We start from the raw sequence: 20,453 nt of genomic DNA, 5'->3' as shown, positions 1-20,453 counted from the left end.
TGTGATCATTATTGTCCTTTAAAATTGAACTTATTAATGAATGCAAAATAATAATAATAATAATAATAATTTAACAAGAAAAATCAATTTTTAATCATCATGCATGTTGAGTTGTAAATTTTTTCTATTTTTATAAATGTATGAAAACTAGTATGGAACAATGTTTCGTCCCTATTGGTTCTCACATTATCACCCAAAAAATAAAGCACTCGGTTAGCCGTTGTCATATTAATAAGCAGAATCACTAATGTAATGCGGGCTAGGAGAGCTGTTCAGATGTCGACGTACTGCATGTAGCACCCTTACCGTACTCATGCTAATACTATATTTATTTTATGCTGAATATATAATTTTAATATTTTCTTATAATTATTATACACTAAAACAGTAAAACACTCATATATTTTTTATAGTAATAAGCAGAATCACATCTATATCTATTTTCCATATTGTGTAAAAATGATTTGAAATGCACATTATCAATTTGTAATGTGACACAAAATTAATATGAAAAATATTATATAATAGATCACCCAAAGAGGCAATTAATATTTTCATTTACTCATTTTTTAAAATTTTAAATATTTCTGTTATATATTTTTTATTTTGAATATATTTTTAGTCTTTAAAATTTATTTTAGTTCTGATTTTTGTTCCTATATTTTAAATGTTTAATTTTTATTTCTTATAGTTTTATGTCTTGGTTCTAAATAGTTTTGTTCTATTTTAGTTTCTATATAGTGTATTAGCAATTGATCTCAATGGTTGTCTTTTATTTTTATTTTTTATGAAGCCACAAACATATTTTATAATAATTAATTTTGTTTAAGTCAAGTATGACACCATGAGTGAAAAAATTCTCTTTTTAAGTATTTAACATAATTACATACTTAAAATTTAAACTAAAATAATTTTATATTTATGTTTTTTTAAACACAATATTTATCTTTTAAACAATACTAATGGTGTCATATTACTAGAAGTAGGATTAAAATAAAAAAACAAATTCCTCTCTCTCACTCTCTCCCTCCCCCTTAAATTAAATGACACTTGCTATCTTATTTTAAAATACATAGTCCACTTTTATGAGATATGGATATAGCTTTATCCTTTTTTTTATGACTTTTAATATCACCATTCACCCACAACTATTTTATAACTTGCATATTTTCTATAGCTTTATTATTGATTTTAAAACTTCATCTAAAATCATCATTTCATTTTTTAAGATCACAGGTAGTAGTAAATTTTTAAAACTAGTTGTTAATTTTTTTAATAGGTAGAAATTAAAGATGATATTAAGAGATATTCGTGCATCATATTTAATCAATTAAGTTAAATTTCACATTATTTATTAGTCATGAAATATCGGAAGAGAATAATATCTTAAAAGTTTATTTACTTTAAAATGAACTAAAATTTAATTTATATTTAATTTTATACGAGGGAAAGGTAAAGGATATTGAGTTTGATATTGTTAAGACTGAAAACATTGAACTATATTTTCTGGTCATAAAACTGCTGACGTTGCCCTTCTGACTTTTTGTTTTGTTAGGAGAAATGGCTAATCATTACTATCGTTGATCCTTTTTACAGGGAAATCCTCCATCTTCAAACCATAGGACATTTTCGTTGGTGCTATTCGTGGTCACAGTGGCATGTAAAGTCTAACCAAAATAGATTTTTGAATCTTTTTGATAGCTCACAATACATTGCATTGCCCACGATTTGGAGAACACTCCCTCAAGAAACTTTCTTATTTTGATAATGGGATAACAAATTGCATTTTAGTTTTACGCAATTCCCGGGGAGTCTTCTTATCGTATCTATCAATTTACATATGGTACTATCTTCTATATATTCCATTTACACTCTGGTTGGAGCAGCAAAAAGAGTAATGTAGGAGGAAGGAAAGGTTAGAAAAAAAGAATTATATATTTCCTTTGTTTGATTTTTTTTTTACTAGATTTTTTTATTGTTTTAAAAGTGAAAAGAAAGAACTAAAAAAACATGTGAGACCACGTATTTTATTTTCTTCTAAAAAATAAGAAGAAAAAGAAGATGAAAAATTATATTAAATGACTAAAATAACCTTATTTTTTTGTATATTTCTTTTTTAGTATGGATATTTGTGTTCCTATTTAGCTTTTTCTTCTTTTCTAACAAAATTATCTCATTTTTTTATTCATTTTTCTAATTTTCTTTTCCTTTCTTTTCTTTCACTTTCATTCTTAAAACAAACATACCCTTAATGTAAGAATAATGATAACCACGTTTTAAATACATCCTAGCTAGTGGGGTGCATTGAAGTAAAAAGAAGAAAGATAAAAAGATAAAAAGAAAATTATCGATGTGATAAAAAGAAATAAAGAAAAAATGATAAAATTAAATAGAAGAAGAAATAAATATAGTTTAAATATTTTCTTAATTTAAAATAGTATTCTTGTAACGATTTTATTGATTTTTATTACTTGTATGGGCATTCTTTTATTACATATCATTTGGATTTAAAATTTTATTTCATTAAATAAAAAGATGAAGATGTATAAACATTCTATACTATTCGAAAAATTAAGAGAGAAAAAGAGGAAATTTTTAATATAAATATAATATATGATATAAACATTAATATAGAGAAATAAATGATATTAAATGCATGCTTATGATATAGGTTAAACTAATTTCTAGATTTCTAAACTATTTGATAATTTTTAATTAAGTCTTTTTTTTTAATTGACTACTTGAGTTTGTATTTATTTTTTAATTGAGTACTTCTATTTATATCTTATTACAAAAAAATTAAACGTAAAGACCTAATTAATTTATGAACCCAATACTGTGAGTATTCTCACCTTTTCATGTTTTCATTTTAGGCTAGTATTCTTACATATGCAAGTCTAGAAATCACTATTCTCAACCAAATTCCTTAATTAGTATTCCCACACCTGCTTGTTCACTTAACTCAAATATTTATTCACAAATGTCTTCGGGTTTTATCTTACAATAACTTTGCTACAAACTCACACAAGTGATTTAGATAACTATTTTTTGGAACAAATAGACGGAAGAATCCAACTAAAAAAATATACAGCTTCAAGAATCCATTTGAAAAAAAATAAAATATTTTAATAACATAATTAAATTTTTTCAAAATTATCAAGAATCTCGACTGAATTTAACCTGTAATATATACAAGTGACACTATAACTTTTTGATAAAAATGATTAAGTTTTTTCTATAAAATAGAATTTTATTTGAGTTGATTAGGATAACATTGAGTAACAAAACATTGTTATGTTATTTAACAACTTTGCACCGATTAATTTACAGGATGGTTGACACTAGTGTCCATATATAATCTAGTTTAAAAACTTGTCAGATCCAAGTAAACAGTTAACTCGTACACGTGAAGTGATGAAGGTGAAGAATGAAGATGCAAAACCAATCGTTCTAGCAAAAGCAAAAGTTAGAAGGAAGAGAGACATTGCACGTTTGCACTGAAGTGAATAAGGTTCCTTGAAACCAAATCCTTTTGCATCTTGAATTCAGGAGAGAGACCCAAGTTCAAATTCAGAAGGGAAAATGAGAGAGGTAGGGGTATGGAAAGATGTGGCTATAACGTGACATGTTTGGCTTTTGTATTTACAATAAGTGCGTGTCCTTTTTTTATGAAAATGAAATTGTCACTGTCATATATCAATATATCAATCTCTTACTCCCTCTTGCGCCAATCACAGTATTCCATTTGCCCAAAGAAAACCAGAAACCTTTATGGGTCACCCACCTCTCTCAGACTAATAGAGCGACAGCAAGAGAAAGGTACACACAGTGTTGACACACAGACAGCCACTGATCCTTTAACATTATAGGAAAGAATCTCTCTGCCAAGGAAGGAGCTAGAAACCACGATTGAAACAAGCAAAGATATACAATTACAACACTAAGTGTGGTGTGGTCAAATAACAGCATCATCAATATTCCCATTTTCCCTTTCCATCTCTTTTCGTACGGCTCTTTCCACCAAAAGACTCGAATAACAACACAAATATTAGTACTTCCCATCTCAAACTCCATTTCATGGATTACGCAATCTTAAGAAGAGTAAAAACATTTTGTACCAAAACAAGTTACAGAAAATTTCTCCTCTTACTTTATTCATCTAGCCATTTACAATTAAAATCAGAGGAATTAAGAAAAAGACACAGAGACATGATGATGAATACGAGAGTGATCAGTAGCACTGGCAGCCCCCGAAAGAAAAACCACAAGTGGCTGCTTACTGCTTATAGACACACACAAACCAAAACATAAAAGAGATCGATATAAATTTATACAAACACAAGACATAGAATAGAAACTTGGATCGAACCTAGTAATTCCACATCAAACCCTCGAAACCAGTGTCTTGTTCGGTGTCAAAACCAAAGGGTGGCTGATACATCCAAGCATCAAGGGAATCAACAAAAACAAACTCCTTCTTTAAGTCAACAGAGCCATCATCGGTGCTTTCCAAAGAAGGAAGCTCTATGATTTGGCTCAACTCGTCAGAGGCAGAGGACAAGTCCATTGCGGAGACCAAGGAGGAGAGGGAGGAAGGGTCCATGTGCGCCGCCTTCGCCGCCGCAGCTTGAACGTCGCGCGGCGCCAGCGAAGCCGGGCGGGGGAGCGAGTTGGCCAAGTGAGGGAAGTTGAGAATGGCGGCGGGGCCTTTGATGCTGAGAGCGGCGACGTCGTGCGCTCTCGCCGCCATTTCCGGCGTGGGGAATGTGCCTAGCCATATCCGCGATTTCTTCCTCGGCTCGCGGATTTCCGACACCCACTTCCCCCAGTTCCGCATCCGCACGCCGCGGTACAAAGGGTGCTTGCTCGAGTCCCCGCCGCCGCGAATGCGTTTTATCTTTTTAGTCTCCGGCTCTGTCTCTGTTGAAACTCTCATTGTTATTGGTGTTGTGAAATCGAGGGAGTTAAATACCGACAAGATTCTGGGAAGAGGTTGTTTTCATTTGGCATGCAAGTGAAGTGAAGTGAAATTCAATAGCTGTGAGTTTCTTTTCTTTTCTTTTTCCCGGGGTCATTTCTCAATGACTCATATAACACTTATAAAGGTTCACAGAGGAGAAGAGGATGGACCCACCAGAGACAAAAAAAATGACTCACTCACCCGGCATAGCTTCTTCACTCGCACAGAGTTACAAGTTGGGTGAAATGATTTAGGAAGAAAAAAATAAAGAAAAGATCTGCAAGTTCGATTTTTTATAACAAAATTAATATCCTAACCAGCTAATATTTATTCACAAAAAAACTTCTTCACTGGCCTCGCCACTGCCACGAAACATCTTGTTATGTTTGCTGCTGCAGTGTATATATCTTATTTACTTCATTCTTATCTTTTTAACCACACCCTCCAATTTTCACCATTGTTGCACTGTTCATCTAACCCTTATCCTTTTCTCTTGAAAGTTCCTTCCTTACTGCAATGCTCTTCTCTTCTGTTTCATTATCGTCATTTCCTTCAACTACCACCAATAATTTGCCATTTTGTTTTTGTACAATTTAGTATTTTACATTTTTAAAAAAGTACTACTGCTGGCTGCTACAGGTTTGGTTAGTCAAATATAATAAGGTTGACCGCGAGTACCAAGGACGCTCTCCAGCTCCACTTGACCACTTGTGTACTTTTATATATTTTTGTTTCTCAATCTAGTTGAGGTTTTGCCTATGATAATTTTTTGCTTGTGATTTTCACTCTTTTTTTGGGGATGGGGAGAAGGATGGGTGAAATTGTGTGTTAGTTTGGCTTTGCATGTAGGTATATCATACGGCTAGTTTTATTATTAATTCAATGTCAATACCTTATTTTATATATATTTCTCTTCTCTCTCCATATCATATCAAAAGCTAAAAAGAGTGGAGAAACCATATGGTGTCCTCGGCCCAGGGAGATGTCAAAACACCATTTTTTTTTCATAATAATAAGGTTATCACTTCCAAGAGTTTGATTTGAGGCTCTCAATTCTTGCGTGTACGTCCAAGTCTCTAGTTGAAAGCAATTGTGTGGCATTTATACATGTTACAACTCATTAATTCATGCTTGTTGTTAATTAACACTTAATGATTACTTGATTAGAAATACTGTACGTAATTTGTTGGGGAATGCTGAATTAGTATATGTAATTCAGTAATCAGTACTCCCCGATCGGTCGGGTTTGTTAAGCTATTCTACTACTGATCGTGTAGCCAACCAATGCATGTGAGTGTTTTTAAGACTAGATAGTCAGGGCCAGTAATGATTTAGGTTTTTGGACCCTTCTTTTGAATATTTTTTTTTCTTTCCTTTTTACCATATATTTATTTGCCACTACTCGTAGAAGATGCAATGATTTCTTTCTACTTGTTCCTACTCCTTTTCGGTTTATTGCTATGCGATTAGATCCCTCTTAAATTGATGGGGCCTGCCAGTATTCCTAGGCAATATTGTCCAATTCATGGTCTGTAATTGTCTCCATCTCATCATCACTCACATCTTAGACACCACAGACGGTAATCTTATCGTACTTTATTTTTTCCCTCTCATTCATTGGCAAAAAGTAGTTTTCAAAATAGTGAAAATACTACCGAAAGCTGTGCTATGAAAAAACATAAAAATGATATTATTCATATATATATAAAAAAAAACTCAATTTTATTGTACTTATATTGTCCTATGGGAATGAGACTATTTTGTTCCTTGTGCGTCCCAACCGCGTAACGCCTGTGTTGGCATGGCACTCATATGGTGCGCTATAGGTATTTCCATCTTGCCACGTGCAATTTGTCAACAGTGATTTAACTCTAATAAATGAATGGATCAACCCCACACACTAGCTTCAAAGTGACATTGCTTTGTCAAACATAGTATTAAAGGCCTCATTTTCCTATTAGTAAGATTAGACACGTAACAAATAATCCTTGTAATTTACAGCGCCATAATTGTATTATTGATCAAGTGGTGAAAATAACAATAACCCACAAAGTCTATGTCCAAAAGATGACAACTTAACTTTATACTTTATAGCATCTGGCACTACTAGGGGTTGTACATTTTATGCTTTACTAACGACGAAATAGTTCGTCCATGGTGTTATTGTTTTATGCGTGTGCGTTTCCATATTTTCCCAAGTTTTGAGTACCAAACGATGCTATTGTACCTCCAAAATGAGCTGTTGCCTTTTGTGGTGTACCTGCCAACTTGTTTTGGACTTGGACCCATGAAATGAGCTTTTTTTTTTTTTTTTTTCAATCACATATAGGTCTGGTAACACATAAGACTTTTCTGCACAGTGTACAAGTACAAAAGAAAAACTCTAAGCACCGAACCGCAGCCACAAATGTCTTTTTTTCCCCCATTAAATAAGAAAAACGATTAAAAGAACCTTAAATGAGACATCTGGGGCACATTAAAGCATGGATCAGCGTGAGATCCGACAATAAGGCCACCCAAGATAAGATCTTTGAGTTGGTGAATGCATTGGACTTCTGTTTCAGGATTCCTGTGGTTGTATTGAGAGGTGAACAAGAACAGTGGACAGGTTATTGTTTTGACTTTTGTGTTCGATCACAACTAATTTGATTGATTAAGAGGACACATTATATACAGAACCTGATGTTCAGTCTGTGATCCGACTTAGGGAGGCAATTAGCAAAGTTTCGATCGAGATTGATGAATCTTATTAGCCTATAATTAAGTTTGTACTCTTTAATCCCCAACCCATCTCCATCACTCTAGCCAGCCACACCCACGTGGCCTAGATCGAGAGAATCCTGAGAGTGAGTCTTCAAACATACATAGAATACTCCTTTAACATTATCAAGGAATTGATCATGACGTGCATTTACTGAGAGCTTATAGTTAACACTCAAGCCACAAATTTCGATGGTGGTGATATTTATTTGTATTCAGAAGCTGCTGAATAGAACATGAACACATGTAATATATATATATATATAGTCAGCGGCGGATCTTCAATATCCTCTAGGTACTAACAAAAACTAATAATATCAATAATTAATATCTATCGATAAAAAAATAAAAAAATCAGCGTCAGATATACAATAAAGTGACGAGGAGATTATGAGAAGCTACATCAACATTGCTACACGTATACTTTATGGGTTAATTTAACATCTCGTTTCTATACGGTATTGTATATTTAACATATCTGTTGTTTTTTGTGGGACTTGGGCAGAAATAAGTATCAATGGGGTGGGAGCATATCTTTGTAATAGGCACTATGTTTAGGCCTTGTCTCGTTTGATTGGGGTGCTGGTTATTGAACTGTTTATTTGTTAAGTCTACTGTCTCTGTACCCTTTTCCCTTAGGGTCGATTGCCACATCTTGTGTCGTTTGATCCTGGGGTGCTTTTTTTTTTTTTTTTCCATTGAAATGGGCCCAAGGCCTAAGAAAAGGATTACACAAGAATAGTTCTAGAGGATTTAATCCCTAGAATATCAGCAGTTAACAGATGCCTCAAAAAATGAGGTTGTAGCTGGAAAATCACAATCACAATCATAGACCAACACTTCGTATTGCACGCATAATCAGCTAATCTATCTGCACATTTGTTGGCTTCTCTGAAGATGTTATAATTAATATATTCGTTTTTTGCCGTGCTAAAAAAAACTTTTTGGGTTAATTTATTACCCGTGGGAAATAAGATTAAATGGTATAGGTTATAGGGCTATGAGGTTTCCTTTTTCTCCCCCAGCCCATCAACAAATTGATTGTGTTCACCATGGCCACCTTGTTCCGAAATTGCGGAGGTGAGAATGCTGAAGTTGCATGATAATAATGTTTGAACCTTTTCATTTAATTTTATTGCTGAAGTCAAATTTAAATTTATGAATAGAATATAAGTTTTCAAGTTTAATTTTTGTATATAGTATCAAGTTATTAAACACAATGATGTTTACGAAAGACTCTTATCAACTGAACTCAAACCGGGAAGGGTTTTGAGCCAAGGTAAATCCATGAGAAGTAAAGGATGAATTGAAGACTAAAGACTTGACTACTTAGATGCCGATCCTCTTGTTAAGATTTAACTTCCACTTAACCCCATATATTTAACAAAATCATAAGACGTCTTTATGATGTAAGCAAGGTTGGGGGGAAATATCGAACTTTTCGACTGTGTTTATTTAAGCACATGGCTATAAAGTACTAATAAATAATTGTATAAATATAGATATTTTAAAAATACTAAAGATACTTAAAATTTATATATATATATATATTTGAGAGAACAGTTCAAATTTCTAAACAAATGTAATACAAAAATATTTTTGGGACAATTTAAATTTACTCGTGTTATAAATCTGAACCATCATCTTAGATGAGAATATTTTAAGAGTTATTCTTAAATAAGAGTGTTTTTAGGATTTATTCTTAAATGAAAGCAATTTTAAAATTTTCACTCTCATTAAGCCATATGGTTTATCATAATCTTATAGATTGACCAGTTTGTCCTTTTTCTTTCTAATTTTGTATTCATTTTAAATATATTTTTAATTTTATTTTAATTTAATAATTAGGCAATCTTATTTTTCAACAATCTTAATCACTCTTCTTTTATCTTTATGCTATTGCCAATATCATTTTTTAAGAGAGATGACATTGCAAGAGTACAAATATGTTAGTTTAAAGTGAGGTTGTGAAGTGTACAAGAGGACATATTTAGTGTTGCAAAAGAAAGAAAAAAGAAAAGAACATTACTACTTAGAAAGACAAACTTTAAGAAGGGAAAATGATTTTAAAGCAAAATCGAGAAGAAGATAAAGTTTTTTAATGAAGTGGTAATTTGGAATTTTTAATTGAGAGGAATTGCTGGAAGAACAATTCAAATTTCCAAATAAAATGCAAGTAGGTCAAGATTTAAAAGGTATATTTTAAGAGATAGTAGGATGTATATCGACTCTTGAACTACATTATTGTAATTGATAGGTTAAGTAAAAAGGTGGGTCAAATAACATACACTAATTCTATCTATAATAAAACATTGAACCTTTTCTGTATATAAAGGAGTCATGTGAAAAAAGATGTAGCACCCCAACTTATACGTCACCACAAGTGTGTAGTGTTGCTGATAATGTTGAGTAATAATTTATCTTTTTTTCATTGCGGCCACATGTTTGATTTAGTGATTTATCACTAAATCAATAAAAATTAATAGTGAAAAAAATAAGGAATAATTTTAGATTTAGAAAGATCGGTTTAAAAGAGGAAAATTGAATTAATGATAAAGGCAATAGTCCCAAGTTGATAAAATTTAGGATTATTAAGGAAAACTTCTAGGATTAGGAAATTCACACCAAGACTTTCAATGCACTTAATTTTCTTATCTCAATGTTTTTTTTTATTCTCTTTGAAGAAGAATTAACTTAAAGCATTCTCGTCTCATTTTTCCGGGTGTGGAGGTGCATATAATTGAGTTAACCCTTATTTTTATAGTAGTGAAAATAAATATTTGAAGAGTAAAATAAGAATAAATAAGAAGAAAAGCTTGCATAATTATATATCTTCAACATCTGGGTAAACATTTTCGTTTGCATTTAATTTGCTTTCACAAATTCCACAACTTGGATGTAACTCAGATTGATGACGAATTTCCCAAGAATATAATGAGAACCTTAATATAGTTTGCATCCTGAAAATTAAAATTACAAAAATAATGATATATATAGGTTATAATAATATTATTGTGAAATATTTATTAATTTTATTAATGATTAATTTCTGTCAAAGAATTTGATTCATCATCCTTTGTGAAATTTCTCTTATCAACTATATTTTTTCATTTACAAAATTCAAATATCAAATCTTATTTAAGTGATTTGAGTTTATCACTTAAACTAACAAAATGTGGATAAAAGATTACTAAATAACATTTTTTTATCTCGTGTAAGAAAGGAAAAGACAAATAAATTTAAGAATATATTGAGAGGATGAAATAGAAATTAATTATAAATAAAGTGTACCTTATGCATGGAAACATACCTTTCTATTTCTAGATACTTTGTATTTTTTCAAAAAGTGTCGCATTAATTAAATTCAATGTATTTCATGACAACTTACAGCATAGCACTTGGTGTATTATAAAAAAAATAATTTATTCTAATTTATATTTTGATGATACTTCAACTTTAATCTGGATTTTTATACATAGACACAATTTCTATTGATGTCTACTTATGAATAAACAAACACAATCTTTATTTATGTAAACACATTCTCTTTCCTCTACATGTTTATAACCAACTCCTATGAAGTGTTATATTTATTGGATCGAACCAAAACAGCTCTCCAATTTGATGAAAACAACTCTTTAAATTGAATGAATCAACACAACTCTTTATTTTAAATGAAACAATATAACTCATTAATTTAAATAAAACAGCACAACTCTTTATGTTTTAAAATTTTCTCACAAATTCCTCCAGGATAATAATGTAATGGTACATGGGAGAAGGAAAACAAAGACCACCAAAGACCTCAAATTGAAGGGTAATGTTATATATTTATATGTGAGAAGAAAAAGGTAGTCAAATTGTTAGGCAGAATATGTTTATCAATTTCAAGACACTTAGGTAACAGAGGGAATTAATTTCCATTGTCAAAATATAGATTCCGAGAGACACGTAAATTGCTTGTCCCTTATTGTATCGGTAAGCTAGAAACATGAAGAATTTTTTATCCAACAATTTTTCCGAGAGTACAACATTTCTTCTTTTTTTATTTTTATTAAATAAACATTATGAGAGGCTTTCCTTCTTCTTACCATTTTCTTCTTTTATGACTTAAAATGAAATCGTCATCATCATCATCACTCTCATTGACAATTCTTTTCTTGGCTTTTATGTCACCGTTCTTTGATACCTGTTGTTGTTTCTGTGATGTTGCAGTCTTAGTTGGCGGCTTTGATAACTTAACAGGAGTTCCTGTTCGAAGCTCTTTTTGCTTCCTCTGCCTTTTCTCAAATGCTTTCTTAGCTTTTTCAGGAGATAGCAACCCATGTTCCATTAACCTGCACATTGAGGTATATATAATTCAATTTGTAATTTCTGAGCAAGATTTAATCCACATAAACTTCAGTAAACTACAGCACAAGACTCCAACTGAATACAAAACATCATCAGTTCAAGAGTCATGCACAGATTCAATCGCTTAAATCTATAATGCTGAAGGAATCAAACTGGCCCCCTCCAACTAATACTATGGAAAACAACTGAACAAACACTATACCTTCCAATATAATACAAGAAGCATTGAGATCATAAAATCTATTTTTCCCTCAAATTTTGGAAGAACAAATTAAAATATTAACAAGCAATTGAGGTTTGTTGAAATATTTTTACTTGTCTTTCAGAAGGAATATTATCAACTATTTATAAATTTTTATTTGTTAAAAATTAAAATTTTCTCAAAGATATTACTTGCTAAAACACTCTTCAGAAGCTTTTCTAGCTTGTATCCAAACAGGCAATAAAGATGACTGTCGATTGCTTCTTAACAGGGTTGCTCCTAAGTCCTAACCCGTTAAGGTTTACACAAGGTTCTAGATTCAAATCTTGTTGTCGCCGTTGTCCACATGCAACAAAAAAATGGGGTTGCTCCTAAGTAACTTTCAGAATTTTCCATGTACCTACATTACTGTTGTTTAAACTCTTGTTTAGTTTCTTAGTTTTAGCACTCCTTACGGTATGACTTCTGAATTATGTTATTTAGTAATGATGTAGTTATGTTTAATTGATTTTTATTTTTATCAAAATAAAATTTAAATGAATTAGGTTTTGGAGGCTCACTAGAACTAAAGCGAGCCTTAAGGCTCAAAAGACAGATTACCCACCAAGAAAATAGAGAGGTGTAATAACGAAAGTGAGCCACCACTATTTTCCATGGAGTATAAACTGTTAATAAATGACAAGGAGGTTTCCTACTTTACAAAATATATTATAACAGACAAAGTTATGATAAACCGGTCTTTAAATTTTACAGAGATGGTGATGGAACTCAATGTCAGACTTAGCAATCTCATAAGCTAAGGTCAACCAAATCAAATAAAGTAATTTGTTCTTAGAAATGAAAAAACAGAATATATCATCCTGTAATTGACAAGATAGGAGAAAATAGGAGGTTTGTCCAGGAGAGGCATACTATTAACTACATTTATATCTCTAATAGCACTATCTTTCAATCTAAGGAAACAAGTTTATCAGGCAAACTGACACTTGCAGTTGTCACTCTACAAGAAATGTCCTTCTTTATGAAATAAAGAGGAACAAAGTAGTAGCAAATGCACTAGCATACTTTATCATCGTGCACAAGTTGACAATGTTAGACGTGAACGGGGAAGGAATGAGCTAGTGATACAAATAGAGACCATAGCGTTTTTTTAATCAAAGTCACTTATCAGTAGACAATGCAAGATTTTCATAAAACAATTAAGGCAAATTGATGTCATGTCAATGGTATGAAACATTAATTTGATTCATTAAAACAGAACATTCGCAATGGTCAGCCTAGCAAATGGCTATCCTAGATATCAGTTGGCATAGACACATATCTTAAAAGAAACAGAACAAACATCTAATTGCAGAAGCGAAAATGGATGGCTAATAATTGTATGATTGAAAGAAAACTCACCAAAATTCTGCCATTTCACTTGTTGGTATCTGTTTTGACAATGACTCATAGAAAATCCTCAGGGGTTCTTTCTGTCAAAGAAAGCATAAAAAATATCTCAAGGATGAGTACAAGCCGATTGCCATATGTAGACATTGGTTTGTGAATTCCATGAACCAAATGAGATAGATTCAGTACCTGTTCTGGAGGATCATGTTTCTGGCCAGGCAGACTATAGACTTTCTTCTCTCTCACTTTGGTTTTGGTAGTAGTTGTCTTTGTTATTGTTTTGGACGATGCTGATGATGTAGTTACCGGTTTTGATTTCACCTTCAAGTTTATGCAAAACAAAAATTCCAAGTTAAAACCCTTCCTAACTGACATTTACACACTATATTTGAAAGTTGAAACAAGAAATGCTTTATGGTTCCATAATTTTTTAACGAAAAAACAAGTAAAATACTTATGTAACACAAATCAAATGCAAATTCTCCTAATAAATTACGATGTATTTATTGGAACATCCTGGAATTCTGAACCCTAAGCAGTAAGCGCAGCAATAGCAACATGTAAAATTAACAGTCAATGCAATATCCAACAGTCAACGAAAACCAGCAGCTGAATTCAAAATCAGAACCCCACAAATTCAAAGTCCAAAGTTCAAAACAACCATATATAAGAATTCAATCCAATAAATAAAAAAGTTGGGGTGTTTTTGTTATTTAGTGTTTGTTGACAATGATACCTCAGATTTTGTGACTGTAGTGGTGACAAACTTCAACTTAGAATCAGGCGGGTGCTTGATTGAGGTGTTTAGCTTCTTCTTGAGAGCTAAAGAATCAATCTTGGGCTTGGAAGAGACATCTTGGGCAATTGACTTGACCCCCTTCACCATAGTGCTTTTGGTATATGTAGCCATAAATAACACTCCTTTGTGAATTACCTACTTATACTCGATAGATTAGATCCGATTGACCCAATTCAATATTTCCTGTTCATCTTTCATTTGTACTTATTATTCCATCATCACCTTTGGCTTTGGCTTTCTCAGTGAATTTCTTTGCTTTGTGAAGATACCCAAAGAGAAAAAATTAAGATGGTAACATTCAAAAGTAAAAAAAGCAAAACGAGGTGAGGTGTGAGAGAGATGAGATCAGAAGTGTGAAGTAGGAGAAAAACAAGCACAGGTGAATTTCAAACAGGGTTGGATCTTGAAAGACCAAACCAGGAAGATTTTTGAGAAAACGGAGATCTTAAAGGTGGGGACCACCCTTTGTTTGCTTCCTCAAACGTTGTTTTCACTGATTTTCACGTACGGTGGTCAGAACACGTGTAATGTGGTCAATATACATACGCGTTTATTCTCTTTCATGAAAAAGGAAACAATGCAGACCGTGGTAAGAGATCAATGAGAATCTTAAAACTTTGATGTGTGTAACACGGATAAAGTATCTTTCATAGAATTTAATGTGAATTAGTGATAACAAAATATATTTATCGATCTAATAAATAATAAGTCTCTCTCTTTCCTCTAAAAAAAAAAGTCTCTCGTGCATAGAAATTAAATAAATTAAAATGAAAAAATGACCAAAATTTTTGAATCTTTGTGAGAAAATTTATTCACATATAATACCAAAATATAATTCATCCACCTATAACAAATTTTAGTTTTTATGTGTTGTGCATGACTCATTTTATACGTAAAATGAAGTGTAAGGACAACTTATTGTTGGATTACAAAGTAGGTTGAGAGTGTTTGAGAGTATCCGAACAAAGTTCTTGTGAAATGTATAATATTGCATGTGGATTAAAATAATACACGCATAAAGATAATGTATGCAAATTAAGATAATACATACATAAAGATAATACTTGGATTAAGATAATGTACACGGTTTAAGATAATACATATAAAAATAATGTACTTGTATATATAATATAACCCCATTGTCAATGAATAAGAAAAAAAAATAGTCACTTTGTTCTCGATGACGTAGGCATATTTGTTAAACCTCGTTAAATCTCTTGTGTTTGTGTGTATGTGTATGATTTCTCTAATTCCTTTAGAATTTTGGTTGCTATTGCTAACAACTAGTATCAAATGACGCTAAACTCTGGGGTCAAATTCAAAGTAGGGAAGTTCGATGGAATTGAGAATTTTGGACTGTGATAGATGTGAGTTAAGGATTTGTTGGCACAACAAGGTCTTCTGAAGGTGCTACGCAACTCAAAGCCTAAGAAGATGGAGGATTTGGATTGGAAAAAGTTGCAAGAGAGGGTTATGGCAACCATATGCTTGTGTTTAGCAAACAAGGCCCCTTTATCACGTGATGGAGTTGACATCTTTAGGGGTAGTATGGAAGAAACTGGATAGTTAATACATGTCAAAATCATAGACGAACAAACTGTATCTGAAGTAGAAATTGTATGTGAATGTCTTCAACAACATGTGATCTAACAATGTTGAACATGAAGATTGAGGACAAGGATAAGACATGTATTCTACTATGTTCTTTGCCTTCTTCTTATGAACATTTAGTGACAACCTTAACATACGGGAAAGACTCAATCAGCCTGGAGGCAATACAGGCTGCACTTATGTCTTACTTTCAATGGAGATAGAATGCAGTGTGGAGTTTGCAAAATGATTGTCTGTATATGAAAGGGAAACATAAACATGAAAAGAAATAAGGCAAGGGTTCTGGTGGTAGGCAGAGGAAGAAGTCCAAGTCCAGAGAACACAAGAAAACAATGAAGTGCTACAAATGTAACTAGAGGAACATTTCAAGAGAGATTGCCCAGAGTTGAAGAAATCTAGTGAAGGGTCATCCCGCTTAGCAAATGTGATACAGACTGACGATTTGGACTACTACAGTGAAGGAAATGTTCACTCTGGTTCATGCAGTCAGTTGACAAATGCATGGATTCTTGATTGTGGATGTTCTTACCATATGACTCCCCAAAAGGACTGGTTCACCACATACAAGTCAGGTATTTGGTAGTATTTATATGGGTAATACATGTGCTATTGTTGGAATGAGACGAGCAAATTGCTATGGATGATGATGGAATGAGAACGTTGTGTGATATTTGACATATTCCTGAGTTGAGGAAGAATTTGATCTCACTTGTACCTTATAGGCCAATGGTTTCAATTACAAAACTTATGGAGATCGAGCCTTCAAAGTGTGTAACAAGGCATTGACTATGAGGAAATATTTATAGGCTTCTGGGAAGTGTAGTTGTAAGCCAAGTTGCATCTGTTGAGTCTGATGATGATGCTATCGGATTGTGGCACTTGTGTTTGGGTTAACTCAGTAAGTGTGAGATGGCAGAGCTTCATAAGAGACGAGTCTTGAAAGGAGTTCGGAGTTGCAAGTTAGTCTTGTGTGAGTATTGTCTGCTTGGGAAACAGACTAGGGTGTGGTTTAAAGTTGCAAAGCATATCACCAAGGGGATTCTAGATTATGTACATACTAATGTGTAGGGTCCTACTAGAGATTCATCCTTGGGTGATTCTCACTATTTTGTGACCTTCATTGATGATTTTTCTTGCAAGGCCTGGGTGTAATTTATGAAATAGAAGAAGTTCAAGATGTGGAAGGTTGAGGTGGAGAACCAAACAAGCAGAAAGATCAGGTACTTGAGGTTTGATAATGACACATAATACACAGACTCGCAGTTTCAAAAATTTTGTGAGGAATATGGCATTCAGAGACATCATTTCTATGTTATTAGTAAAGAGTTTTTCTCGCTTATTGCTTTCTTCGCATGCTTGAGCCCATTAATAGAATACATATAGATAAAATAAAAAAAATACTTGAGATTTCAATAAGGTAGGTTTCTTAGAACATCTAGAAGCTAGCTTTTGTCTTGTAAGCAACTATGCCTAAGATAATATAATAGAATTTAGCTTACCAAAACAAAGTGGTCACGAAAAGCACCACAACAAATTGATGTTGCAGAGAGAATGAATAAGTCCCTTATTGAAAGGGGTCAATGTCTGAGGCTGCAAGCTAGTCTTTCTAAAGGCTTTTGGATAGAAGCGGTGAATATGATGTGGTATCTGCTTAACCGATCACCAAGAGCATCATTTGATGAGAAAGTTACAAAAGAAGTTTGGAAAGGGAACTCAGTTGGTTTTAATAATTTCATAATATTTGAATGTCCTACTTTTGTGCATATTTCTAGTAATGAGATATCTAAACTTGATCCAAAGTCGAAAAGGTGTGTTTTTGTAAGTTATTCCAAAGGTGTGAAGGAGTTCAAGTTTTAGGATCCAGTTTCCAAGAAGATGGTGCAACAAAGATGTAGTGTTTGATGAGCAATCCATGTTCCACAAATAATTGAGACAATTGTGCTAGTGTTTGATGGAGCTTCCCCTTGCTCCATGGATGTTTAAATGGACTTTGAGTAGCTGCCAGTGATTCTTGAGAAGGCAGACCAATGCAGTCCAAGACCTAAGGTCACACCCACACCTAGGCTTGGACCAGTGAGTCCAGGTGGACTGCATCAGGAGTATAATCTTGTTATAGATAGAGATCATCACACCATTAAACATGTTATCCAATATGTGTTTGAAGAATTGGCTAAATTGATTGCTTTTGCACTTCTCACTAGTACTAGAGATCCTTTTTACCTTTTAAGAGGCTATGAACATCCAGGAGAAAGACAGATGGATGAGTGTTATGGTGAAGAAGATGGAGTCTTTGCAGAAGAATCAAAAATGGGCTATTGATAATTGTTGTGCATATGTTCATTTGAGTTACAAATAAGACAACAATTGTCTAATTTTCTTGAAGTTTTTGCTTTAGTTTAGCCTTAATATAGTTAGGAAATAGAGTTTTATAGAATCTTAGGTTGTAAATGAAATTTGAATCTTTTCTACTAGTTTTTATTCTTTTTTCAAGGTGTTTAAGGACACCAAATGTTGTTGTCACCCGTGAGGTCTCGCCCAACGAATTATACTCACCCAACTAGTCCAAGTGTATAAATAAGGCCTCATGACAGTTCAAGAGTTTAAGAGAAGTGCCAAGTCATTTAAAGAACTCGTCTAGCGAGTACAATTTGACCAATGAGTAAAGGCCACTGTAGTAGGGAAAAATTGTAAAAATTCAATTGTTGAATAATTCGCTTAGCAAGTACAAATTTGACTAGGGAGTAAAATCACATCTGAAGTGCCTCTTAGAATTTTGAAGAACTCACCCAACGAGTGAGTTTTGCCCAACGAGTTGATCGCACCCTGAAGTGACAAGACAATGGCTCTGGACCCAATATAAAAGGACACTCCCTTGGGATTAGTAAAAAGTATTCTACGACACAATGAAAAATATGAAAATATAGAGCTTAGGCTAGCTTTGACTTGTGAATCATCTTCTTTTTCTCTCACTTTGTGTTTTCTTTTCTTGTAAGACTTCTCATGACAATGAGAGGCTAGTTCATCCATTGTTGGGGGTTTGGTGTACTAGATACTATTGATGTAACTTGTGGATCATGCATTGTTTTGATGATGTCGAAAAGAAATCACTTGATTGTCATCATAAAAAAATGGGAGAATGTGAATGTATGAATACATGAATTTTGATGATGCCAAAGAAGAATCAAACAAGGCTGCTTCAAAGGATAAGCATTTGCTTCAAGATTAATTCAAGATTGCTTCAACAAACAAAGCCTTGTTTCAAGATTCACTAAAGATCAAGCCTTGTCTCAAAACAAAAGATTTCAAAGTCATGCAAGGCTCTGGTAATCGATTACCAGGAAGTGTAATCGATTACCAGAAGGGAAGAATGAAAAAGAGCTGTTGAAAAGGATTTTGAATTTCAATTTTGAACATGTAATCGATTACCATATGTCTGTAATCGATTACCAGCAACGAAACTCCTGAAATTCAAATTCAAAAGTCATGACCCTTCAAACTATCACTGTGTAATCGATTACACAAACATTGTAATCGATTACCAGTGGAGAGTTTTCAGAAAATCTGCCAACAGTCACATCTTTTGATTGGATTTGTGAATGGTCATCAAAGGCCTATAAATAGGTGACTTGGGCACAAATTTTGAAGAGAGAGTTTTGCTTGTTCAAAATGTCTTATCCTCTCAAAAGGAAATAAGAGAGATTCCAAGAGAACTTCATTTCCAAATGCTCTCTCAAAAGAAACTCTTGGGCAAACACTTGCAAATCCATTAAGAGTTTCTCCATGGACTTCAATTGTAATATCCTTCTCTTCAAGAAAGAATTCTTCTTTCTTTCTTTTCATTCAAAGAGATTGATTAAGGGACTGAGAGTCTCTTAAGTTGTAAGCATTCCTAAACACAAGGGATGGGTTGTCCCTGTGTGGTTCAGACTTTGTAAATGGTTTTTTACAAAGGGAGTGGAAAATCTCACGTGGGTTGCTTGAGTATTGGACGTAGGTACGAACTTTGCCGAACCAGTATAAAAATTGTGTTTGCATTCTCTCTTCCCTTATCTCATTTATTTTGTTGCAATCAATTTTGTCTTTCATGTTTAAAGAACTTTATTAAATTGATTGTTGCTTCTTCTGCATTCCGAGCTTATCTTTTTTTTAGAAGGGGGTTAAAAGTTTGTTAGTGGGAAATTAATTCACCCCTTCTTAAGATTTCTGAGGCCACATGTCCAACATAACTATCTCTTCTACTTAATGTTCATTTTTAGTGTTATTGCTTACTTTTTGTTAATATTGCTTTGTTTATGGTTTAATCGCCATATGCATGTTTTATAGAGTGAGAGTCATTGGGAAATGCTATCACTACTAAGAATTGAAAGTAACTTCTAATA

General features: G+C 32.9%; 2 protein-coding genes across 2 annotated transcripts; both read right to left on the bottom strand.

The window, feature by feature from the left end:
• Positions 1 to 4,127: 4,127 nt before the first annotated feature.
• Positions 4,128 to 5,064, bottom strand: AP2-2 (AP2 domain-containing transcription factor 2). The gene has a single exon (NM_001252765.2). It carries the CDS (start codon positions 4,934 to 4,936, stop codon positions 4,370 to 4,372), a length of 567 nt encoding a protein of 188 aa, NP_001239694.1. The 5' UTR covers positions 4,937 to 5,064; the 3' UTR covers positions 4,128 to 4,369.
• Positions 5,065 to 11,621: 6,557 nt separating this feature from the next.
• Positions 11,622 to 14,918, bottom strand: LOC100812528 (uncharacterized). Its single transcript, XM_003522662.5, has 4 exons — positions 14,401 to 14,918; positions 13,854 to 13,985; positions 13,677 to 13,747; positions 11,622 to 12,057 (listed from the first exon to the last, which is right to left on the bottom strand). Exons 1-4 carry the CDS (start codon positions 14,572 to 14,574, stop codon positions 11,808 to 11,810), a joined length of 627 nt encoding a protein of 208 aa, XP_003522710.1. The 5' UTR covers positions 14,575 to 14,918; the 3' UTR covers positions 11,622 to 11,807.
• Positions 14,919 to 20,453: the final 5,535 nt, after the last annotated feature.

This window comes from Glycine max, chromosome 4, assembly GCF_000004515.6.
Source record: "Glycine max cultivar Williams 82 chromosome 4, Glycine_max_v4.0, whole genome shotgun sequence".
In the NCBI taxonomy this organism is placed as follows: domain Eukaryota; kingdom Viridiplantae; phylum Streptophyta; class Magnoliopsida; order Fabales; family Fabaceae; genus Glycine; species Glycine max.
The sequence above is the reverse complement of the archived record's forward strand: the minus strand, read 5'-3'. Positions and strand labels throughout refer to the sequence as shown.

Coding starts and splice junctions, on each gene's coding strand:
- AP2-2 (NM_001252765.2), bottom strand. CDS start 4,936: ATGAGAGTTTCAACAGAGACAGAGCCGGAGACTAAAAAGATAAAACGC.
- LOC100812528 (XM_003522662.5), bottom strand. CDS start 14,574: ATGGCTACATATACCAAAAGCACTATGGTGAAGGGGGTCAAGTCAATT. Junction 13,986..14,400: donor CTACAGTCACAAAATCTGAG/GTATCATTGTCA, acceptor ATAAACTTGAAG/GTGAAATCAAAACCGGTAAC. Junction 12,058..13,676: donor AGTGAAATGGCAGAATTTTG/GTGAGTTTTCTT, acceptor CTCAATGTGCAG/GTTAATGGAACATGGGTTGC.